This window comes from Lampris incognitus, chromosome 4, assembly GCF_029633865.1.
Source record: "Lampris incognitus isolate fLamInc1 chromosome 4, fLamInc1.hap2, whole genome shotgun sequence".
Taxonomy (NCBI): domain Eukaryota; kingdom Metazoa; phylum Chordata; class Actinopteri; order Lampriformes; family Lampridae; genus Lampris; species Lampris incognitus.
In genome coordinates, this window is record NC_079214.1 from 25,010,393 (window position 1) to 25,037,213 (window position 26,821).

At 42.0% G+C, this 26,821-nt stretch overlaps 1 protein-coding gene across 1 annotated transcript in view; it reads right to left on the reverse strand.

The window, feature by feature from the left end:
- Positions 1–26,821, reverse strand: part of LOC130111386 (E3 SUMO-protein ligase PIAS1-like) — a 69,690-nt gene that overhangs the window by 34,205 nt on the left and 8,664 nt on the right. The window contains exon 2 of the mRNA XM_056278562.1: positions 2,705–3,200. Within this exon, the coding sequence (XP_056134537.1) occupies positions 2,705–3,197 (493 nt within the window). The 5' untranslated portion in view covers positions 3,198–3,200. The remainder of the gene's footprint in view (positions 1–2,704; positions 3,201–26,821) is intronic.

The window sequence follows — 26,821 nt, forward strand, 5'->3', positions numbered from 1 at the left end:
GAGAGAGAGAGAGAGAGAGAGAGAGAGAGAGAGATTGGGGAGTTGGGAGAGGCTTCCCAACAGTCTGCCTAGGAGAGTGAATTATGATTAATCAAGTGGCTTCATTACCGCTCTCCATTATTATTAGGATAAAGAGGGTCAGCTCCTCAAAGCTACAGCTGAGTATCATTCATCTGCAACCAATTCAAATCTTCAGCCTCCTGAAATCAGTTGCATCCTCATCCTCAGGCTTTTTCCTGCTCTCTCCCTCTACCTCTCAGAGAATAATATGATCAATATGCATTATTTATATGAACTTATATGTTTGGGTTTCTGGTTTGTGTTTGATTTGCATTTGTGTGTGTGGCAGCAACATGTGTGATTCAAATACAAATGATGGGAGGGTGTGTTCTGTGGATACAGGTGTATGTATGCCTGTGTGATTTCATCACTTTGCATGCAAATTCTTACCAATGACAGCAAGAAAGAGTGAGCAAATGAGGCAGGAGGAGGAGAGCGAAAGCGGGCAGGGTGGTAGTGAGGGAACATGTGCAGGAGATGGAGAGAGTGAGAATGGTGGAGGCAGGGAGAGGGAGAGAGAGAGAGAGATGATGTGATGACAGAGCTGCAAGCAATGTGTTTGTACATGCATCCGCAGGCAAATTAATCACTAGATGGTCTCTTAGTCCATTAAAATGCTAATGCAGGAAAATGTAGACATTTCCATATACTTGCAATATATCCCAGAGACGTGGGAGTCGTACCACACAAAATGTGGCCTGAGCATTGGATCCACAACTATTTCAACAACAAATTTTACCAAAAGAGAATAATGGGCAGTTTTCGACATATATTAAATATGACAAGAGCTGCGTAAGGGAAGCTGTAAGGGTAATTGGAACTATGTTTTTTTTTTTCCATTCACTGACCATGCCCAAAAGCAGAGCAAACACTGATATCTATGACAAGTGTGCTTTAAAACTTCACAATATTTGTTTTAACCCCTTTTCTGCTAACGAAACAAAGCATTTAGTACAGGGAATGAGCAAAGAGCTGCTGGAAATGTCATTGTATAACACACAAACATGGCATTCGAGACTGGACAAATATGCTATCTAACAGAAGTATAGCAAATTCCATTTTTCATATCTAAATGTTACCATATCAAATTTTACATTCCAGCCCAGGTTGTGGGATTATTTTATCCTGCTGCAGCACAGCAGTGATGTCCGAACCACTGTTCCCTTGTATAAAGCATTAGCTTGAAACATCAAATGAATAATCCAATAACAGCTGATCTCGTGAAGAAACTTGTTAGATATGAGACATTACTACTACTACTACTACTACTACTACTAATAATAATAATAATAATTAATACAATGTCAGAAGGCAGGGTCATGCTGTAAAACAAACCCTTTTGGCACAAGTAAAGATTCAATGTCAGGGCTTGAGCCCAGTCCTGGGGTTGAAGGATGCTCTGTTTATTCACTGTGACACCCATGTCTCTTATTGGAAATACCTTCATGTGACACAAGGGCAGTGAATGATATTTTATGTTCACACTTTGGTTGTCAACATTGGCTCATATTTACTCCGTGGAATGTGCAAATGGGAGCTTTGGTTTAACTTTACCATACCCTGTTAACACAGTGGCAGTAAAACACTAACAGGGTTGATAGGCCTTTTCAAAACACGGGTTACTCAGATTTCAGTGTTCTCTGGGGTTTGGTGGAATGATCGGTATGCCAGAGAAAAATTCTATATAGGTCTAAATATTCATGTCATTCAGTCTAATTGCATGTTTAAGAAAAATGGCTTACCTGAGATGACACTCAAAAACATTTCTCATAGAAATTGTCATTCTCAATTAAAAAGTTCAGAGCACAGGATAAGCCTGGCTCAACAACCTGAGATTTCTGGTTATATGGACAAATTAAAAACTAAACAGGTATAAAGTTCTACACCACAAACCCAAAATTTAAAAGAATTGCTTGGTTTTAAAATCATTATTACACTGACCACTATCTGCAAGCCAACTGCCCAAAAGCTAAAATGCATGTTTGTCCAACTTGCTCATAGAATTCCCACTCACTGAGACAAAAATATTGTAGCAACAAGTCCTTGCTGATCTAACAGAGCAGCTTTAGAAAGTGTTCTGTGTAACATTTTGACTTTCCTTAAGTATGACTAGTAAATATCAGCAGGGTTTCCTGAATGGCACTGACTGAACAATGTAAACGGCCAGCCAACCCCCTGCCTAACCCCATCCCACATTTTTGCATTTAAACACACAGAAGCTGGGTTCGCTAAGATTATTTTTGTTTGAGTCGCCACCCCCCCAAAAAGAATCAGTCCTCAAAAAACTATGCAGCGATCACAATGAGCAATATCTACTGAGGGCACTAGCAGATGTCAGCATTCAAGCTGTGTACTTGCTACCTTTCCATTTGAGAATTTGTTTACCTTGTTTGCTTTGATTTGTTATTATTATTCACACCACTGAACAATAGAAGTGAAGATTCAAGTACTATTACACATAGCACTTTTAAGATGTGTCATGTAATAATACATCCTCATCGAAATTTTTGACCAATTGAGGACATTTGTTGTGTCTTGCATTGTGGTGTACAATTAAGACATTTCTACAATATATGCAACACCATATCAATTTACCACCACTCTCTAAAACTCGACACTTCTTGACATAAACACAATCCCTCACCTAGACTCGTGGGCTTGATGAGCTCATCCAGCATATCGTAAAAGGGCAGCCTCTGAAGTTTGACGTCAGGATGGACTGGGTGCAGCGTGGCTGAGGTGGGCAGGTGGTGTGTCAGCCCACTCAACTCGTGCTTCCCAGGACCAAGCAACGATAAGGGTAACAAGGCAGCTGGTGATGGTGCTCCGCCGTGACCTGCGTGACCCTCGTACGCCAGCTGGGTTAAGCCGGCAGGCAGTGCAGCGCCCCCTCCCCCACCCAGTCCTCCAGAAGCAGGGTGGTGTGGTCCAGGCAGGGCCAGTTCTGAGGGGGAGACCATCTTTGCAGGGAAGCGTCTTCGGTAGAGCTCCTTGATCTTCATGTGCACGGCGGGGCTGCAGCCAGCCTTGAGCAGATGTAGGGCCTTGGTCAACAGCTCATGTTTGCGTCCATGCTTGTTACGCCCAGCGTAGCCCAGCAAGACCTGCAGCTCTGACACCCGCAGGCTCATCACCATTTGCTGTGACAAGATGGGGGAAGGCAAGGACAAAGTGGAAAAGAGAGCGATTTCACGGCATGTTAGTATTAGTAATAACTTGAGGAAAACACAACAACAAAAAAACTTGTGGTATGGTAGGAGATATTAGGGTTGTGATTCTTAAATGAAACTGGGCAACACAGTCATTAATTCAAACATCCACAAACTGAACGTACGTAAAAAAAACTGACTCGGGTAAATCACTGAATGAATCATGAATTGTCATGACTAATTGTAATAAGTGCTCTTGAGCAAGACTTTTAAAACATTTAAACTGTTGCAACCCCAAGGTGGATATTAAGTGACAAACAGTGGATGATTGGTAGTACTAGGCAGCCCCTGTGTGTTGATCTATCTTAAGCGTATGAATATGAAGAAGAGTGTTTAAAAATGTGCTTTTGCTGAGAAAGCCTTGCCTGGAGAAATAAAGGCTGGTAGGGGAGACATTTGCAGACAATTCAGTTTTAACCAGGATTGTAATTGTGTCTCATTCTCACAAAAACAAAGGAAGCAAAATACTTTAAATATATCTATTATACATTAAACACTGCAAATAATTAGTAAAAATCTCATTCTTAATATGTTTATATTGATCATAAAATAAATGGTTAACTATGAAGTCATGTGTTGAATATTCCAAGTATTCAGCTGAATACCTTTTCAACTCAGAAGAGGTGAATACTTTCTGTCAATCATTACTTCTCTAATTAGTCATGCTGAAATTATTTTTCATCAAGCGGGTACCAAGCAAGCAGTAAGCCCTTCAAATTCTTAATCACAATTCCAGATAATTACACTTCTCCCAATACACAACATGCTTCTTTCCATAAGATTAAAAAAAACCTTTGAAATTATCAAAATTGCCACAGTCAAAAAAAATTCTCAAACCATCTCTGGAACCTATTGAACAACTAGAAACTCCAAATATAGCCAATTCCAAACATGGGTGTGTTGCTCACCATCCCGCCGCCTGTGGGTAACTTGCTGGGGATAAAAATTAACAAAGAAACTTGCCAAAGACAATTCTCACAAACTTTTTTATGGTAGGCCTATTGCAGTTTGTCAAGCTACTGGAGTCAGCTGACTTTGACAAGAATCTTGTTAAATCTGCAACACCAAAATGAAACATGTTGACGACGCTTTGAAGAATATACAAGAAGACAACCGTATCTGTCTTTTGATCTTTTAAAAAGAGCACAGGAAAACCCACATACTTTGCCCCTCAGACATTCTTACAATCCACTGACTTTCCCCCTAAAACGCCAACGCCAAACACTCCACACTTTAGATGTGGGATGGAGAGGGAGTTTTTCCTGATCCTGTACTCACAGCCTCCCCCCTCTCCGTTTGGTAATAAGATTAAGAACATAATGCCTAGTCCTGCTAATTGGTGCAGAGTGCCAGATTTGTACCACATGCTATGGGGAGGAGAGCTGAGAGTTCAATCGATTCCCTGAGGTGTGCCTGAAAGAATGACCATCTAGTAGTCATGTTGACAAAATATAGCGAGCTACAACTGTGACGATCTGACAGCAGGCTAACTTTTAGCAACATCCATGAGGGCTACATACATGAACTGCCCTTCCATTCCATTAGCTGAGCCTACTGTGCAGATGTGAGGGTACGTCTTTGAGAACCCCCCCCACCCCCATTATTGCCTTTCATGACAGAGGAGAGACAAAGGGCAGCTGTTCAACACACCTCCCTTCAGCTTTATGCAAGCTGGCACACAACGACACGTGCACACCAACACGTGTGCAAGCGCATGCGCATGCACACACACACACACACAAACACACACACACACACGCATGCACACACACACACACAGTGCAACCAAAATGACAAAGCACAAATGTAGGGCTGACACTGTCGAACTTTAATAGGTTTATCAGTTTATCTTTCCATTCATAAAAGTTATATGATGTGTTTATAAGCATGTTCTGTGCACGGACATCAATACAATGAAATGGGCAAAAAGAAAATCTTCAAAACTAAAGACATTTCAAACATCCACCAGAATTTCTTTACCAAAAAGGAAAAAAAAGCCAAAAAATGTACAGGACTTCACCAATCAATCCTTCCTCCTCTCAAGCCCTGCCTGCTCACAAAATTCTGTCAGAATTAATGTTTTTGACAAATTGGCTGACAGAATATGACTTTTTCAATTCTGACAATAAAGCATATTTAATTGTACTAAAATGACATTGTACACGATTAGTTATTAGACTTTAGCTACCAAAATCAGCCACATTTCAAACTTAGGGAAAACAGATGCCTGAGGATGCATCTATAGAACGAGATGAAAATAAAAACATGACAGTAGCACTGTGAAGTAAGGGAATAAACGGAGATAGGGGTGCTGAACGCAAACCACAAAATGACTAAACCGTGCCAAACTATTCACTTTGTTTACTTGTAATACATTTTACTAAGTAAATATGTTTGAGAAATATATTTGAATTTGACTTCGAGGCCTTATTGTCTGAATCCATTTCCGTAATTGATTCAGACAATAATGTAAAATGAATGTAAAATGTTCACATTTTCTAATGTGGCCAACTTCTCAGTGATTTTGGCCAAGTTCAATAACACATCAATTCTCAGTATCAGAGTGCATTTTTGAGTGCCTTGTGACATGTCAGCCTGCCTACAACTCTGACTGAACAGCTCTAATTACAGTTTCTTACTGTATTCAGTGAGCAGCATTTTACCATATTTACCCCTCTTTTCTCACTGTGCTGGTGTGTTCAGTGTTCGTCCTCAGTCTGCATCGGCCCTTTTCTGCAGATACAATGCGACTGTATCTGCAGAAGCTGCCCGGCCGACTGCTGTTTACAAGCCAAACACTGCTCCTTGTGTACACTGGTTACAAAGCTGTTTGTGCACTCTATCGCAAAAAAAGACATACAAGCTTAGGTATAAAATCTACAGATAAACCTAAAATGATACTTACAAAAAATAAAATCAATCCATGGGTAGGACACTTTTACCCCCCACACTATGGCCCCACACACACACACACACACACACACACACACACACACACACACACACACACACACACACACACAGCACCTGGAAAAACACAAGTCCAACATTGATGTGTGAATACAGCTTTCATGCCTTGGATCTGCAACAGACTACATATGAAATCACAACACTGAAACAGAGGGTTTTAAAGCAGAGTCAGGCTACTGGGACACATATGCAGCATGCAGACAGCAGCAATCTATTGCTAGAATTGTATGCTATCAACACTTTGAGTGTTTCTTTTTTAATGACGAGAGCTTTAATTAAGCAAAATCTAACAGGGTATCACCAGAACATTTATTTTGAAGATATTGGGTATTGAATAAGACTAAGGTTAAACATTCTGATATCCTAAAGGCTTGGTCTGCAGAGGAAATTGCTTACAAAAGTGCATGCCAATACACACACGCATGCACGCACGCACGCACGCACGCACGCACGCACGCACGCACGCACGCACGCACACTCACTCACTCACTCACACACACACACACACACACACACACACACACACACACACACACACACACACACACACACACACACACACTCTTCTTTAGCCAGAGAACTCTCCTGCTGGCTACATAAATGACCAGCTGTATGAAATATGCATGTGGTAGAGAGGTACACTACCGTTCAAAAGTTTGGGATCACCCAAACAATTTCGTGTTTTCCATGAAAAGTCACACTTATTCACCACCATATGTTGTGAAATGAATAGAAAATAGAGTCAAGACATTGACAAGGTTAGAAATAATGATTTGTATTTGAAATAAGATTTTTTTTACATCAAACTTTGCTTTCGTCAAAGAATCCTCCATTTGCAGCAATTACAGCATTGCAGACCTTTGGCATTCTAGCTGTTAATTTGTTGAGGTAATCTGGAGAAATTGCACCCCACGCTTCCAGAAGCAGCTCCCACAAGTTGGATTGGTTGGATGGGCACTTCTTTGAGCAGATTGAGTTTCTGGAGCATCACATTTGTGGGGTCAATTAAACTCTCAAAATGGCCAGAAAAAGAGAACTTTCATCTGAAACTCGACAGTCTATTCTTGTTCTTAGAAATGAAGGCTATTCCATGCGAGAAATTGCTAAGAAATTGAAGATTTCCTACACCGGTGTGTACTACTCCCTTCAGAGGACAGCACAAACAGGCTCTAACAGGTACTATTTAATGAAGAGGCCAGTTGGGGACCTGTGAGGCGTCTGTTTCTCAAACTAGAGACTCTAATGTACTTATCTTCTTGCTCAGTTGTGCAATGCGGCCTCCCACTTCTTTTTCTACTCTGGTTAGAGCCTGTTTGTGCTGTCCTCTGACGGGAGTAGTACACACCGGTGTAGGAAATCTTCAATTTCTTAGCAATTTCTCGCATGGAATAGCCTTCATTTCTAAGAACAAGAATAGACTGTCGAGTTTCAGATGAAAGTTCTCTTTTTCTGGCCATTTTGAGCGTTTAATTGACCCCACAAATGTGATGCTCCAGAAACTCAATCTGCTCAAAGAAGTGCCCATCCAACCAATCCAACTTGTGGGAGCTGCTTCTGGAAGCGTGGGGTGCAATTTCTCCAGATTACCTCAACAAATTAACAGCTAGAATGCCAAAGGTCTGCAATGCTGTAATTGCTGCAAATGGAGGATTCTTTGACGAAAGCAAAGTTTGATGTAAAAAAAATCTTATTTCAAATACAAATCATTATTTCTAACCTTGTCAATGTCTTGACTCTATTTTCTATTCATTTCACAACATATGGTGGTGAATAAGTGTGACCTTTCATGGAAAACACAAAATTGTTTGGGTGATCCCAAACTTTTGAACGGTAGTGTAAGTATAGTGAAATAAAAAGATGATGACACTAGCTGCTTGCTATTATTTTACACACACACACACACACACACACACACACACACACACACACACACACACACACACACACACACAAACACACACACAAAGCAAACACAAACAAAGGAGAGACAAATACACACAAGTGCAAATACTGGCTCACGTAATACACAAAGACCCACAGGAGAAAAAAAAAACACAGGATGAGTGCAGAAGCACACAAAAACACGTGCGCACACACACATCCACTACACTGCGGATGTGTAACATTCCTCTGGCCTGAAAAAGGAACGAAAACAAATAAAGGAGAGAAAACACCACAACTGGAAGGAAGAAAGACAGACAGACTGCACAACCCTTTCTAGCTTTTTGTTCCTTTCTCCTTCTCCAAGCTCCATCCATAAATCATTCTTTGTCACAGAAGAGGATGGCTGCAGTCTTTCATTGGAGGCACAATCCATGAGAGGGACTCATCCACCAGTGGTGTTTATATTGTGATTTATTAAAAAGGTGGGGGTGGTCTCTCATCAAAGAGTTTTCCTGATCAACATTTACTCACATCACCAAACAATCCAGTCTGTTTAGAAAAGGCGATTGATCCCAACTGATACATGCAGGAAATTCAAAATGTGAGGAAAAAGACAGCATAACAGTCTGCAGAATTACCAAAATCCCTGCTGACCAACCATTTCTCTCTTTTACTTACACTGAATAATGGGCACTTACCATAGAAGGTGGCTGACCTATACTTCAAAAGAAACATGTAAGTCCAAATAAAATAACAGCCCTGTCCTCAAGCTCCAAGCACTCAAAAAAGGGTCTGCGGCCCCATGTTCACTTGGCATTTTATGCGACTTGTGTCCAGATATGTTGTGTTTGACTTGCACTGCATATACAGCCCTTAGCAAAAATGCATCTGAAGCAGTCTGATAGAAATGTGAATGCCAAACCCCAGCGCTTTCCCCAAGTATGAAAATACCAGCCCACTTTTCACCCATCTGGGAGGAGAAGGATAACGTATGTGGATTGGAAAAATGTTCTGTTTACACTTAGCATACCACAATCCATCTCAAACCACCTTCCATGGTGATTCATTGATAAAAGGGTTATTGAGGTTTAGCAAATAAAACAAAATGATCTCCAACTAGAAGAGTGCACTCAGTAGAGTGTAGACCCTGCCAGGTGTATCTTCCCTTCTCCAGTGCTCGGACTTGGTGACAAACCACCCCTTTTATCAACTACCGGGAAAAGGGAAAGTATCGAGGCACTGCCTGCATATCTCTCCTTCTCCGGTGGGGGGACTTATGCGAAAAACCAGCTGAGGAGTTAGCGCTCAATTGCAGTGTAAAACAGGTTTTTCAATGGTTTTGAATCACCGCAACCATGAATCCCCGTGTAGCCTCCGGCTTGGTTGGGTGTCCCGACAGACACAATTGGCTGTGTCTGTGGGTGGGAAGCCAGATGTGGGTATGTGTCCTGGTCACTGCACTAGCGCCTCCTCTGGTTGGTCAGGGTGCCTGTGCGGGGGGGGGTTGGGGGGAATAGCGTGATCCTCCCACATGTTACAGCCCTCTGGTGAAACTCCTCACTGTCAAGTGAAAAGAAGGGGCTGGCGATTCTACATGTATTGGAGGAGGCATATGGTAGTATGCAGCCCTTTCCGGATCGGCAGAGGGGGTGGAGCAGTGACCAGGAAGACTTGGAAGAATGGGGTAATTGGCCAGACACAATTGGGGAGAAAGGGGGAGGGGGAAATCTACCTAATAAAAATGTTTTGCCTGTCAGTCTGTGGATGTGCAGCCCCCTAGGTTGACCCTCGCACGAATGTGACCAAGTCTAATATGTACTTGCACTTTCCAAAAAGAAAAGGCTTGTTATGCAACCATTTTGGTCTGACCCTATCCGTGTCTTTATTTTCATTATATGCAGTGCCTTGCAAAAGTATTCAACCCCCTTGACAGTCACTAATTTCTGGATTATAAAAGATACTCACACATCTGTTCCTGAACAATATTATTTTTGTGAACCCATAAGCTCTAACAGCATGTTTCCAAAGCCAAAACAAGTTATGTGTTGCTGACTTTTATCAATTAATTAAAATACGAAAATATAGTGCTTGCACAATTATTCAACTCCTTGTGTTCTGAAAGCTCCAAGTTTACATAAATGACAAATTTTTCCTAAAATAAACTCAGGTAAAGACAATTGGACATAATTAGTGTGCACCTGTAAGATATTAAAGTAACGGTCTCATTTATGGGCATAAAAAGCACTCGGTGTAAAGTTCATTAGCCGGGCGTGAACCCCATCAGAAAATGAAGACAAAGGAGCATAATACTGAAGTAAGAGACAAAGTGATTAAAATACAGAAGGTGGGAAAGGGATACAAAACAATATCCAAGTGTTTGGACATCCCACAGAACACTGTTGGATCCCTTGTCAAAAAGTGGAAGCTTTATCGCAACACCCAGATGCTTTGTAGTAAACGCCGTCCCTCAAAGTTAAGCGTCCGAGCAAGACGTGGGCTGGTGAGGAAAGCCACAGATGATCCTGCAATCACTTTGAAGGAGCTCCAGAGGTCAGTGGCTATAACTGGAGTAAATGTGCATGAGTCAACCATATTACAGCCTCTGCATACATCTGGCCTGTATGGGAGGGTGGCAAGAAAGAAGTCATTGCTCAAAACAATGCATATTAAAGCATGCTTGGAGTTTGCTACCAAGAGACCCAGTTAGGATGTGGGTAAAGGTTTTGTGATCAGATGAGACAAAAGTTGAGCTTTTTGGCCAAAACTCAAAGTGTTATGTGTGGCGCAAACCTAACACTGCTCATGCCCTAAAAAACACCCTCCCTATAATGGAGCATGGCAGCAGCGGCAGCATAATACTATGGGGTTGCTTTTCATCTGCAGGCACTGGGAACCTTGTTCAAATTGAGGGAAGAATGGATGGAGCTAAATACAGGGAAACATTGGAAGAAAACCTGTTGCAGTCTGCCATAAAACTGAAGCTTGGGACAAGGTTCATCTTCCAGCAGGACAATGATCCTAAGCACAAGGCTAAAGTAACAATGTCATGGCTCAACAACAAAAAGGTGAACATTTTGGAGTGGCCAAATCAAAGTCCGGATCTCAACTCCATTGAAAATATGTAGCACAGACTGAAAATCGCAGTCCAGAGGCGTGATCCCACCAACTTGCAAGACTTGTACAAATTCTGCCAAGAAGAACGGGCAAAAATTACCCCAGAACAATGTGCAAAGCTTGTCCATACTTACCCCAAGAGAACCATGGCTGTTATTGCAGCAAAAGGACACTCTACAAAGTATTGATATGTGGGGGTTGAATACTTATGCAAACACTATATTCTAGTTTTTAATTTATTTTTAAAAAAAATCAGCAAATCATAACTTATTTTGGCTTTGAACGTGCTGTTTGAGCTTATGGGTTCACAAAAATAATACTGTTCAGGAACAGATGTGTGAGTATCTTTTATAATCGGGGTGCACATAACTTTTTTTGGTCTGGTTCTCAAGGGAGCACCTGGAGATGTTGCTTGGTACTCAGTCTTTTAACAGCACGGCTATCCTACAAGCTGCCGTCATCACTACCCTTTTGACTGCTCTCCTAACTGTCTTCCTCTCTTTCAAACATGGCAGATGAAGATGTAGCCCTAATTCTTTCTCCCTGGTTGAGTCTGTGATTAGCTGTTTGCATCCATAAGTCAACAGCTGGCTTTGAGTCAAAAGTCTCTGTTGTCATCTTAGACAAGTGGATGTGTATCAGGGATGAGAGGCAAGAGTCTGACAGCCGGGATCTGTACTTGCTTTTTATTATATTGAGATATGAAAATCTCCTCTCACATGCAGCACTGCTCAAGGGCAGTGTAAGGGACAACAGAAGGACTTTATTAATGTTGAAGTCACTATCTGGATTACTTATCTTCACTGTGTTGACCAAGTCATACACACAGGAGGGCTGCCAAACGTTTTTCTGCTTGCTTTAAAGTCGTCCATTCTCTTACACCTGAGTCTCTGTCAACAGACAAGCTGGCCTCATAATTCTGGAGGATGTTAGTAAGTGTTGTGTTGCCAAAACTGTGGAGGTCTTACATTTCTTGAGCCCAAGTTCCATCCATCCATCCATTATCCAAACCGCTTATCCCACTCTCAGGGTCACGGGGATGCTGGAGCCTATCCCAGCAGTCATTGGGCGGCAGGCGGGGAGACACCCTGTACAGGCTGCCAGGCCATCACACAGGGCCCCCCCACATACACACACACATTCATACCTAGGGACAATTTAGTATGACCGATTCACCTGACCTACATGACTTTGGACTATGGGAGAGAACCGGAGCCCCCGGAGGAAACCCACACAGACACAGGGAGAACATGCAAACTCCACACAGAGAACGAACCAGGACGGCCACTAAGGTTGGACTACCCTGACCACGATTGCGCACCTGTGCACCAGTTATGCGCACCTTGGTTTATAATCCAGAAATTAGCGATGACTGTCAAGGGGGTTGAATACTTTTGCAAGGCACTGTAATAAAGCGGGGTAAACAGTTTAAGCTTGCGCAACTCACATTTACGATTGACTCATATCAGGCAGCGACAAGAATATGCAACACTTCCTGTTTTGACTGCAACCTAGAGGAAGTTGTTCCTTTGTACCCTTCCCATTTTTTGGATTATCAAAATTCTTTTAATAACTTTTGATCATGTCGCTGCCCAATCTCAGTCAACCGTAGATGTGAGTCGCATATGTGCAAGCGTAAACGGTTTACCTAGTTTTATTATTTGAATAAAGACAGAGGTTATTATTTTTGGTTCATCCAGTGTTGCTCCAGTTATCCTACAGTGAATGATTTCCATTTGCTGATTTGCGAAAAACGATCCGATTTCTTGGTTTTTTTTTTTCAAGACTTGTACACTGTCACTGCCTGAGCTATGTCAACCATGCGCATGCATGTGTATGTGCTACTCACATCTATGGTTGACTTCGATTGGGCAGTGACAGAGCGCAGTGTTGGTCGAGCAAGCTAGCAAGTGAATGAAGAGGGAGCAGAGGTAGCGGGAACAAACGTTTTTCAAAGGTTTTGAATCACCACAATTATGAGAGGTGCTTTATCATACAGTTATAACTGTACAGAAAAAAAAAATTAAGCTGATAGGTCCAGTAGTATGCAAGATCAGTTGCACACACACACACACACACACACACCTGCACGCACGATCAAACCTATAATCCCCTCCAGGCTACCACCTGGGGAGATACTAACATCTTTAAAGAAAAAAAGTTTCAGTGTCAAGTTGAATATAGTAGGGATGGATATGTCATTCAATATTGATTCCTTTAAACTAAATGGTCTGAATTTTTATATTGTGCTTTTCTAGCTGCAACAGCTACTCAAAGTGCTTTTTAATTAATGCCTCACACACACACACACACACACACACACACACACACACACACACACCGATGGCAGCATCAACCACTCAAGGTAAAAACCAGTTCATTGGGAGCAGATATAGCTTAGGTGTCTTGCTGAGGGACACTGACATTTTTGCCGAGAGGAGCTGAAGATCGAACCAGCAACCCTCCAGTTACCAAACGACCTGCTCTACTTCCTGAACTACTGCCACCCAAAACTCCAATTATGGGGCTGTTTAACAGAGCAGTCTAAAAAAGCAACCGAACCGATATAATCTAAATGGGTTTTAGGAGGTTGGGCGCACGTGCCACTCAATCGCTCATCTTGCGCATCCCCATTATGCTCTGCCATGTTTTAGTGAGAACAATTACATAATTTGGGAGGCAAGATTAGCAAGTTACTTGTCTGAGGACTGGCTGAACTGATTTCATAAATCCGCAATTTGCTAATTTAATTGGTAATCAAAGCTTGGGATGTGACATGAAATGCGAGCAAATTAAAACCCAGAAGTTGAAACGACATCACGATCAATAACAATCGATCAAAAACGTACTGCTAAACACAAGAAAACATGTGGTAGCAGGTACTAATTTTCTAAGACTACAAGAAAATATGTTTTGTCTTCAGATCCGACTACTGCCGGACTCAATGAAGCAGCAATAATTGGCAACACTGTCTTCGGGAGGGGGGCAGAGTCGGCTTCCGTTCGTCACATGAATGCGTCTGTGTGTGTGTTGGAAAAAGCAGCGGTTCGGCCTGGATTCGCCTAGTCACGAAAGTGGCGAGGCGTCTCCTTCGAGACTGCCGGCCGGAGAGATGCAGTTGGTGAATGCATACAGTATGAGGGTGGGTGTTTGAACTAAAACAGGTATCAATTGGCCACTAAATTGGGAGAAAAAGGGAAAAATCAGACATAAATTTAAGAGAAAAAATGTTCTGTCTTACATATGAAAGGGTTAACAAACAATAATTTTAACTTGCAGATCTGATTCAAAATATGACTTTGCTAATACTACTATGTGTTGGCTTCATCAGAACGTGACCTCCAGTGCACACTGGGGCGGTTTGCAGCTGAGTGTGAAATGGCTGGGATGAGAGTCAGCACCTCCAAGTCTGAGGCCATTGTTCTCTACCGGAGAATGGTGGCTTGCTCCCTTCGGGTTGGGGATGAGTTGTTGCCTGAAGTAAAGGAGTTCAAGTATCCCGGGGTCTTATTCACAAGTGAGGGTAGGATGGAGCAGGAGACTGACAGGCGGACGGTGCAGCATCAGCAGTAATGCGGACGTTGTACCGGACCGTTGTGGCGAAGAAGGTGCTGAGACGAAAGGCAAAGCTCTCAATTTACCAGTCAATCTTCGTTCCAATCCCCACCTATGGTCATGAGCTTTGGGTAGTGACCGAAAGGGTGAGATCGCGGATACAAGCGGCTGAAATTAGTTTCCTCTGTAGGGTGTCTGGGCTCAGCCTTAGAGATAGGGTGAGGAGCTCGGACATCCGGAGGGAACTCGGAGTAGAGCCGTTGCTCCTTCGCGTCAAAAGAAGCCAGTTGAGGTGGTTCGGGCATCTGATTAGGATGCCTCCTGGGCACCTTCCTTTGGAGGTTTATCAGGCACGGCTAACTGGGAAGAGACCCCAAGGTAGACCCAGAATTTGCTGGAGGGACTACATGTCCAATCTGGCCTGGGAACGCCTTGGGATCCCACAGGAGGAGCTGGAGGGCATTACTGGGAAGAAGGACGTCTGGAGTGTCCTACTCAGCTTGCTGCCACCGCGACCCGACCTCGGAGAAGCGGCTGATGATGAATGAATGAATGAATTAATACTATGTGTCAACAGCTTGTCTTAAGGACACAAAGCATTTCATCTTTTTTTAAGTTTGTTTTTTTTTTTTGCATTTTCCGCCTTTATTGGATAGTAGATGGAGTGACAGGAAAGGCAAGGGATGACGTGCAGCAAAGGGCCCGGGCCGTATTTGAACCCAGGCCACTGCAGTAAGTACTCAGGCTTATGTGGTACACGCTCTACCAGGTGAGCCACCGGCGCGCCCCCAAGTGTTTCATCTTTGTCACCCCATTGAAATTCCAGTCATCAGAGATGACCAGACGACCATAATAGCTGAGCCCTGATAAGGAATTCTGGCTCACAGCTGACTCACCATATTCTCTTTCAGCCTCTTGCTAATTGGGTGTTTTCTTAATTTTTACACTTGTAAAAATCATAAGGATTTTTTTTGGGGGGGGGGGGGTTCCACCTTTTCCTCCCAATTGTACTTGGCCAATTACCCCACACTTCCGAGCCGTGCCATTCGCTGCTCCACCCCCTCTGCCGATCCGGGGAGGGCTGCAGACTACCACGTCTCCTCCGATACATGTGGAGTCGCCAGCCGCTTCTTTTCACGTGACAGTGAGAAGTTTCACCAGGAGGATGTAGCATGTGGTAGGATCATGCTATTCCCCCTATTTCCCCCTCCCCTCCGAACAGGTGCCCCGACCAACCAGAGGAGGCGCTGGTGCAGCGACCAGGACACATACCCACATCCAGCTTCCCATCCGCAGACACAGCCAACTGTGTCTGTAGGGACCCCTGAACAAGCCAGAGGTAACACGGGGATTTGAACTGGTGATGCCCGTGTTGGTAGGCAAAAGAATAGACCGCTACGCTACCTGGATGCATCATAAGGATTTCTTAAAATCTGAATGCTTAAAGCATGTTTATTATTTTGTCTTAGACCATGGTCACAGAGAATACTGGTCCTTGATTGGCTGGAGGGTGTGGGTTTAAACCATATAACACACACATAGTTAAGCTCAAGTTTAATCACTGTTCTGAATTCTTGCGGGATCCACAAACCTGCTATGTAACCATAGCAACACACTGAATCCAGTAGCAAGTCAAGTAAACATTCAAAGCTTTATATTAGTGGCTAACTTCGTAGCCTTTTAATTCTGAATCCAAAACGTATAACAAAAAAATAAGTGTATGCTTTTTTTATTCGTTTGGTAAGTACCCATGGTATAAGTAGGCTAATCCACACCAAGATGTGCATTAAAAGGATTTTAACGCACTCCAAGAAGACAGAGAACCACCTGATGTGAACCTAATACTCCCTCATTATAAATTTAGCTTGATCGTTTGTACTGGCCATAGCAGTGCATTTTAGTGTATGAATCTGTACATTAGGCTATAGCAGTGACATTACATTATGGTCCTTAAATACCGAAGCAACATAAGCAACTTTTGATGGGGAGGGTATGCCACGTATGTTTGCTTTTTGGGTATGCATTTATTTGTGTTTGACGCTACAAACACAAATACAAAATTGAGCATTTAGCACCTCCCAAAATGCATTTATTGAATGCATTTTGGGAGGCGGCAGTGACTCAAAAAAGGTAGTTTCTCAGAGATTTGGTTCTCATCATTTCTTTTTATACTGGAGCAACTTGACATGTAGGTGCAAAGGGAAGCAGTGACAAAGGAAATTGGGCGAAAGAGAAGAGTTTAAAGGATAAAGACAATAACTAGTGGCAGCATGAGAATTCTTGCAGGGGGAGAAAAACACACACAGTTACAAAGAAACACAGAGAAACAGATATACACATACACACACTGAAGTCACAAGGACATCCTGTGAGCCCTAAATGCGGAATACTGTTTTAGATATTAAACCTTTTTTTTGCACTTTCATTCAAAATTGTTATGAAATTGCCTCTGAAAACCAAGTAAAAATTGAATAGATATTCTGTACAATACCGTTTCTGTTTAGCTGTCATGTCAAAAAATAAATGTAATTCACATAAAAAAAACGATAATCATATAAATAAATAATTCACATATCTGCTGTTAGTTACTTAGGTTATATTAATTTCAGTTAGTATTATTAATATTAATCCAAAGAGAATTATACAGCACCATGAATACTTTTTCCTCTTTCACTTTTGTTGCCTCTGCTCTTCACCCTATTTTAGGCAGTGAAGAAAGCGTGCACACTTTATTATCAGAAGCAGGCCCCAGCCTACAATAAGAACATGATAAGCCTGTAAGTACACACTGAAGAATTTTACCTCACACACCCAACTGAAAACCAGCATAAATATGTAAATGCATTGATATCATCACGTATAGTCTCCATTCAACAAATTTGCTCCAATGATTGGTAGACGGTGTGGGTGCATGTGCTTAAATGTGTGTTAGCTTGTGTGTGACCGCTGTTGTTAAGCTCTAACAACAGGATGTGCTTTGCCATACTGAGTGCGGTTTACAGTGCTAAAACAAGAGAAGAAGAACCCTGCCTTAGTCACGATATGAGTTAGCACATTCTCCTAGAACTGAGGATTTGTTTGGAGGGCCTGTCTTGCTCTGTAGTATTAAGTCCCTCTGCCCAGAGTGCATGGGATTCAGGGAGGTAGGAGTAAAGTGACAGAAGGATGGGCTAAAGGGGGATGGGTAAAAGAGAGCGAGCGAGCGAGCGAGCGAGAGAGAGAGAGAGAGAGAAGCTGAGGTTCCAAAACAAATTAAATTCTCCACTGCTCTGGTGAAAACATACGAGGAGGGTGTGAATGTTTTGTAGGAGGAGGCAGCTGTGTTGTAGCGTAGGTGGCAGTTTAGATGGACACAATCTGAGAAGCACAAGATCTACCAGGAATGTTCTCACACAGGTCAGCTCTCTCTATCTCTATCTCTATCTCTCTCTATCTCTATGATACGCGCCTGACAGAAGGCAAATGACCTTGAATTTAAGCTTAGAGAGAAACAAAATAAGTAATACAAAGTACGCTGAGATGATATGGTTACAAATGATCCTATACGATGGACAAATATGGAATGTAAACATATAACAACCTTCTAAAACCTAAAACTGGCAAGACTGGTTGGCATGGTAAAGTGGTAAAATGTTAAACAGAGAAACACTTAAGTCTTATTTAAAGTAGGCAAGACTGTGTCTTATTAAGAAAACGGGTAGGATTTTGTACCGTCTGCTTAACACACTGAGTTTTCAGAGGAGAGCAGTCTATAATGGGGGGGGGGTAGTTTTTAGAGAGAAAGAAAGGTGGAGAGTCACATATCTATATCATGTTGAATCTGAGAGAGGGTTCCAGTGCTTATGAAAACATGCTCCCATACACGCAATTTCCTAATGCAGGTTCAACACCCAAAACACTACACGCTCTGGGTTTGCACACTTCTTCTTTCCCTCTTTGCCGTCTCTCTCTCATTGAAAAAATACACACACACCCCCTCTCATCCACAGTCAGTGTAGATACTCACCTGTTAGCTCCATAGTGCTAGAGCCCAGCCGACTCCACTGACGGTGATAATGAATGGTACCACAGGGAAATGGCGGGTTAGGCATACATTGGCGCTTGTAAAATTGGAGCTGTTGTGGCTGAGCCACATTAAAGGGAAGATTCAAACTGATAGATGACACACTTGCCTACACTACTACTCACTGATTGGGAAAGGAAGAGCTCCAGTTTTGTTATACGGACAAAGTACTTATCAGTATAGGCAACCACAACTGTCACAATCCGTCTCTTTCTTTCTCTCACTTATGCTTAGTGCACACTTGAGGACTTTCAAATCTTAACTGATTTTAAAAATGTGGGAGACCACAGACATAATGACATATTTAACCTATTTTTTTTTATATTTTAATCATAAGAACGCACACACCAGATGATTCAGTTAAGACACAGGACCACACACTTGGCGTTTTCACTAAACGATTTCAAAGTGGTGATTCCAGGGACATGGGATCTCACAGAAACCTGCGTGATCAAACATGACTTCAAAACAAAACAAACATGGAGGCGGACCATCGTCGCCAGCTGGTTACACTTGTGTATGCTGTGCTTTGCATGGAAAAACTAAAAGAGAGAAAAAAGCTGTGGATGAAGTCATGGCTGAGAAGACGGAATCAGCATGGCTTATATATTTATATACACAAGTACGTAAAATCCAGTAGGTGACACTTCCCGGTCAACTCGCTCTCATTGGCTATTGCAGGTTTCTGCTCAATATTCCATCACTGTTCCTTTCACACTACAGGAATCTCCCCGATTTTGAATCGTAAATATATTTACGATTCGAAATCAGGGAGGCTCCGATCTAGTCAGTAACATTCAGATTATGTCTGTAAACCCCCCACACTACAGGATCATTTGGGCAGATAATCAGTTCAGAACAGCCTTGAATCTGGAACGCCCCCGCAATTGTTGGGAGGGGCGAATTGGACCCAAAATCTGCCCAATTATCCAATAGTGTGGGGCCAGCATTACACATACTTAATGTAGCATGCCCACAAATACACACACAACTGCTTTCAACTCCTCTATAGTTTCTTTTCTCAGATTTAATCTATTCTTACACATTATTTAAATTTATACAACTTCATGAATCTTACAGTTCCTAATACAGTTCGGTGCTTCTCAGCCCATCACCCCCCATTTTGTTTCAGCGCTTAAGGATTTCTACATCACCTGCTCAGTGTCAAGGCTGATTGCATCTCTTTCTTCTGTAGATTTTTCAAATCACATGGCTTCTTTATCATCTCCATCTGTGCAAATTTTCTTAAAATACACCAAATGCAAAAACCATACAAAGCATACAGATACTTAGACAAAAACACACACAAATAAACGTGGTTTACAAATGAAGACACACAAAGACCACAAAGACAAACACATAGAGAACTCACGGCTAACAGTTATACTCATATGGACTTGTGCCAAAATGCCACTGAACTGGCACACAAAAAGTACACATGCAAACAGAGAACGCATGTTTGCGCACGAAGCCTGAAAATATGCACATAATACCAGAGATTGCTAACAAAAAAAAGGGATTGTGATATGACCACACAAACCCATCAAAACCTTTGTTTTACATGTTGGTCAGTAATACCACAAAGACAAAAAACCAAACACTCAAATCTATTGAAAAGGAATTAAACTAAGATACCACATACCATGTTAACTCAGGCCTGATCACAGTGAAATGGATTCAAATCCAAACAAAACAGAGGATATGAGGATCCTGTCAGCAAAGAAAATTTTATTAGCAATCAGCCAAAACATTAAAACCACCTGAGGTCACTGCCATCAGGGAATATTGTTCTCATGAAGGGGTGTACTTGGTCTGCAGCAATGTTTGGTAGGTGGTACGTGTCAAAGTAACATGGAATGCCAGGACCCAAGGTTTCCCAGCAAAAGGTTGCCGGAGCATCGACTGCCTCCACCGGCTTGCCTTCTTCCCATAGTGCATCCTGGTGCCATCTCTTCCCCAGGTAAACGACGCACCCGGCCATCCACATGATGTAAAAGAAAACGTGATTCATCAGACCAGGCCACCTTTCATTGCTCCATGCTCCAGTTCTGACACCCACGTGCCCATTGTAGGTGCTTTTGACGGTGGACAGGGGTCATCATGGGTACTCTTACCGGTCTGCGGCTACGCAGCCCCATACACAGCAAGCTGCGATGCACTGTGTGTTCTGACACCTGTCTATCATAGGCAGCATTAACTTTTCCGGCAATCTGAGCTACAGTACCTCTCTGTGGGATCGGACCAGCCAGGCTAGCTTTAGCTCCCCATGTTCATCAATGAGCCTTGGGAGCTCATGACCCTGTCACTGGTTCACCAGTTGTTGGTCGTCCTTCCTTGGACCATTTTTTTGTAGGTACTGATACCTACTGCATCAGTACCCCAATGCATACCGGGAACACCCCACAAGACCTGCCGTTTTGGAGATGCTCTGACCCAGTTGTCTAGCCATCACAATTTGGCCCTTGTCAAAGTCGCTCAGATCCTTACGCTTGCCCATTTTTCCTATCTCCAACACATCAACTTCAAGAAGTGACTGTTCACTTGCTGCCTAATATATCTCACCCCTTGACAGATGCCATTGTAATGAGATAATCAATGTTATTCACTTACCTGTCAGTGGTTTTAATGTTTTGACTGATCAGTGTATAAATCAAAAAGCAAGACATGGATTTGTGGAAGACACTGATTCTGAATAAGCAGTCTTTAATGCTAAAAGGACTACTATCAAATGTGAACAGATTGCTAATAAAATGCCATCTTATCCCAATGTAGAGAAAACCATAAACCACTTGTGGTTTTGTCTGGTCTTCAGCATACAATTTACAGCTTTGGTGTTCTCTAGGATCCAAATCCCAATCGCAGAAAACAAAAAAATCTAGGCTAATTCTGCAAAGCAACCTTTTTGGGGGTAGAGAGCAATCAGCAAATTCCTAGTTAGCTAAAAACAAAAACAAAAACAAACCTAAACTGGGGTTTTAAAACGGTGAATGCTGATGCTGTTCTTTCAAGTCCCTACTGTCTAGAAGATCATGAGGCTGATAGTGTCGTGCCAAGCAGTGTCTGTAAAGGGTCTGCAGAATGTGTGTGTGTGTGTGTATTTGTATGTGGGTTGGGGGTTGCCCACTACCTGGCCGTTATATAAAGCTCCTACTCTCAGCAAGAGGGCTGTGTTCTGTGCCCCCCCCCACCTCCCCCCTTACCGTCCTCCCATCCCCCCACCTCTTAGCTTTCAGCTCCTCTGACTCAGGCTCGACTCTGAAATAGCTTCTTCCATTGTGTTCCCCAGTTCACTGCCTTGCTGTGGTATAAATGTTGTACTCGGTAAGAGAACGTTATATTTCCAACAAAGAGACAGAGATTTGGGAGCAACAGTGGGATCAGAACCGTTCTTCCCAAAGCCAATCCAAAATGCCCAAAATCACTGGGCTACGTTCAGGAGAAAATTTCTTTCAATTATCTCAGGAACGTGAAATTATATTCCCCCTTGCCTTAGGCTTCAGTGTCTAGTCTCTGCTTGCCACAGACAGACAGCGAACATGCAACGAGTCCCTGCAGCAGCTTTGACTTCACAAAGTTTTCATGACATCCACCTGGGGGCTTGGGATTTAGTACCAAAACAGTGTAGGTAGGTGCTGCTGGTAGCAACAGAATGCCACGCTTAGTTGCATGAGTGGACAAAAAAAAAAAAAAACAAGTGGGCAGGAGGGTGAAACAAAAGCGGCAGATCCCTCATCCCAATGCAACAGAGCTGGGAATAACCTGATGGATCTCCCTGTACCCCCCTTACACCTCCACCTCTCCAAACATCTTGGCCTCACTTATATCCTTTTTTTTTTACACACAACACCTAGTAAAATTATGGCATGCTTAATCCGATCCTACCACTGTGGGAGGCAATTCATACAGCGCTTCGCACCGTGGGCTGTCACTTTATATTGTTATCAAAAGTAGATGTGTGTCGACATTCTCTCTTCAACGTGGAAGGCAACATGATGCTCCAGACAGAGAGCAACATCTGTCAAGCATCAAACTCCCACAAAGTGGAGCAGAGTTTGACCTGGTTGTTCACTGATTTCAACTCAGGTGTGTCCTGGGCCATTAGTCCTGTGTGAAAGGGGGTATTAACCAAAGAGAGAAAAAAAACGAATTCAAGAGGTAACATGGGGTAACCGGGCGTTCACATCTATTACTACCAAAAAAAAAAATCTGTAAGCAACAGGGGTGTAGGACTGAAGTGTGAAGTTTCTGAAAGCAACAGGAAGTCAGTCAATTGCAGGCTGCGACATAAGCAGACATCGGCAACAGCAGCAAAGAGTGACAGGGTGACACCAAGTACGGCAAAAAGGGAAAGTTGAGAAATGTACAACTTTATACAAATGTGCTTTGATGCACAGCTGTGACAACTCAGGCACACCAATCATTACAGCCCTAATCTTTGAGTCCCACAAGAAATTGATACGCAACATTGGTTCCCTACTCAACTTTTATTCCAAATGGAGGAAAAAAATCTATCACAGCAGTCTCCAGGTTCCAGGTGCTTTATAATGTCTATCCAGGGACTTGATGAAGAAAATAATGCGTGAAAGAAGATCTCATAAAAAACTTGAAAGAATACACTGAAATGCATGAAATGAAAACACATTGATTTTTAACTGCCTATGTAGCTGGCTGGATAGAGAACTATGTTTTTAGCATTAAAAAGCTAAGCAATGTCAGAAAACAACTGCTCAATCAGTTACGTGAATTTGGACTTCAGCACAGATACACCTATAAACAACAGATTCTGGAGTAGTGGTAATAGATATGAATGCAGGGTAAGAGGATGGAAGGAAAAAGGAGCCAAAAACCCAATGTGCCCAAAACCCAATGTGCTGGCTTGGCAAGAATACAGAGGATAGGAGGACAGCCATAACCAACATTTACCCTATGCGCTCTTAAATCTTGGCAAGCTAGAAGCTCTGGTGGCAGACAATGAGATAAAGGAGAGCAACAGTAATAGAAGAATTGGATTGGAGCTTGTTGCTGGTGAGCAGAGAGCACCGATCCCCCTGTATCATTAAAGGAGCCCCACTGATTTCAGGCTACATCTTATGACTGCCCACTGGGAATGCAATTGCATTACTGTGGTCTTGCCCTGCACTTCATCCAGAAGCTCGTACCTGCATTTGGGGTCTATTCTATACTGCAAGACATCTAAGAATCCAATCTCAACTCTGTTTCTCTCTGATTTGAGGCTGCAAGATATGGAGAAATCTTTTTTTTTTTCATTCATTTTTTGTAACATTGCAACAATAATGTGAATTATGAATGAAGTGTGGACACAGCGCTTAACACACAATTTCTTTTTCTGAATCTTAAAAAATAAAGCAGGCAGGGTGAGTACTCAGTTAGGATCTGCTCAGTTAGCATAGTAGGGAAGGAATATATCCAACATACACCTTGACACAATAGATGCTGCACAATACTGGAATCTAATTTAGGAAGTCATCTGGAACACCTCTCTAATGTTAGCTGCAATTGCAGTCTTTACTGAAACTTGGGAAAACTAAGAGTCAACATTTCCTTTACCTTCTATTGCCAGGGTATTGATGAAAACTACACTCTCACAATAGGATCATATTACTCCTATTTTAGCCTCAGTATGCTGGCTGTCTGTCAGTGAAATCTTAAAATCAATTCTAAAACTAGGCTAGAAATGGCTTCAAGCTACGTCTTACACATTTAACCCCTTGTGAGACAGAACAGTCACAGCCCTTCTACCCTTTGTACAGGGTCTTGAACAAAGGTGACTAGACCATTTACATTTACATGTATCCCCTTAAGCTAAGAAAACCTACCCAATGTACACTAAGTAATTAACATAGCAGGGCCCCAGCCTGTTATCAATTTGGTCCCATATGTGACCATAAATCTGTCAAGTGCCACTTAAAAAATTAATTGGTCACACCAGTGTGATTTGACGCTTGCTCATTTTTTTTGTTTTTTTGTTTTTAAGATTGGAAAACCATGGTCCAAACCACTGGTCAAACACTCAACTGATTTTTTTTAATACATTTTTTATTATCTTGCTTTGGAATACCCACTGATGGCATTTGTTTCTCCGTCTCGCGGTCCCAAGCTCGTAACTATGACAACATTCTCCATGTGCAAAGAGGAACTTACTAAAGTACGGAGATTACCACTCACCACGAAAGGAGACATGTCCGCTTACAATGAAATGTAGGCCTACAATAGTCTCATTTTACAGTAAGAAAAATGCCCCACCACCTAGCATGTCTACAGTGTCTGTGTTACCTTTGTCTCTTGAGGCTGACATTTTACCAGACCCAATTCCAGACCTGAAGAAAACCGATTCCTACCCTGAGAACCAAGTACAGCCAAACAGAAGAATCTGTGCAGGAAACTGAGCATCCACCTCTAACTAAAAAGTAAAAAAAAAAAAGAAGAAGGTTATACTTTTCAACCTGAGTGGCACAAACTATTACCAGGCTCTGTTTATTAACTAATGTGTTGTAAAGAGTAAACCGACTGTTGTAGGCCACTCAAAATTTGCATCTGTAGCCATACAGCCTAAGCACAAGACCCTCAAACTTCATAACAAAAGCAATAAGCACACAACACAGGGGGCTGCCCCCCTCCCAGTGCCATTTCAATGCCAAGAAGTGGACAACAGATCTCATGATGAGACAGAGATGATGATAATTAAGTTTAATATGACACACAATATCACCAAAGAAGAAATGCCGATCACAAAATTTCAAACCACTGCTAATAAATTGGGTTGACTGTAAATCCAACATATACATGTGTGCAATTTTCAGGGTGATGGAAAAAAAATTCAGAGCCTTTAAAAAAATGTTGGTGCCACCAAATTATGTGCTTGTGCCACCAACTGAAAAACCATTGTGCCACCATTATAAAATGTTAGCGTGGGCTGGCAAAGGTAGTATCAAGTCAAGTCAATTTTATTTGAATAGCCCGACCTTTGAATTAAAAAAAGTAAATGAATAAATAAAAACCAAACACCAGAGAGAATATTTATATTGTTTTTGAACTTCTTTCATTCTCTCCGCAGGGGCAGATTTATTTGTTATGTTTATTCTCCTTCAGAAGCAGCATATTTAGACTTGGTTATTCTTTTTTCCAGCTAGCCAAAGCAAGCAAGGAAATGTATTTGTGAAAATGAACTGGATTTCTTTCAGGGTGGGTTGATTTCAAGAGAATGAAAATGTTAAGTTGATCAGTCACTTAAGCTGTGTTCCCTGAGGTAACAGGTAACTGGAGAGGCTGTGCTCACTTCTATTATTAGTCTTTAACCCTATACCCAGCAGTAAAGGCATTACAAGGCATAGGGATGTATGGACTTTTTGGTATCATTCCAAGCCAAACAAATATTACAATCCTTGATCACCTAGGTCATGGGCGATAGGTTAGCAGTGCAAGGATGTGACATTAAAAAGGTTATTAACGATTAAACATAATTTACCCAAGGGAGAAGCAGTAACTAGAGATGTATGGAACAGTATTTCTTTTTCAAGTTGACCATTTTAGGTAGTCTAATCAAATAGACAAGCCATGTCCATCAATGTCATCTAAGTAAATTTTTAAAAAGCGAACAAGAAGTGCTGAATTAGAGATTTAGTTGCAACAGTGGTAAATGGCAAAACACTAATTCATATATTTTTTTTCCAGCTATGAATATATATATATATATATATATATATATATATATATATATATATATATATATATATATATATATATATATATATCTCGCGTTTTTTTCCGAAACTGTCAATGGTGTTGTAAGTGCTCAACTAATGAGGAGCGGAATATCAACACAGATACAGGAAAAAAAAGTTTTAATGCATAGCAGTACAGGCCTGTTTCGTGCGTCGCGCACTCAATAGCTGCTAATGTGGTTTGACAAAGAATCATACAGCTTAGTTTGCCCAGCGTCACGCCC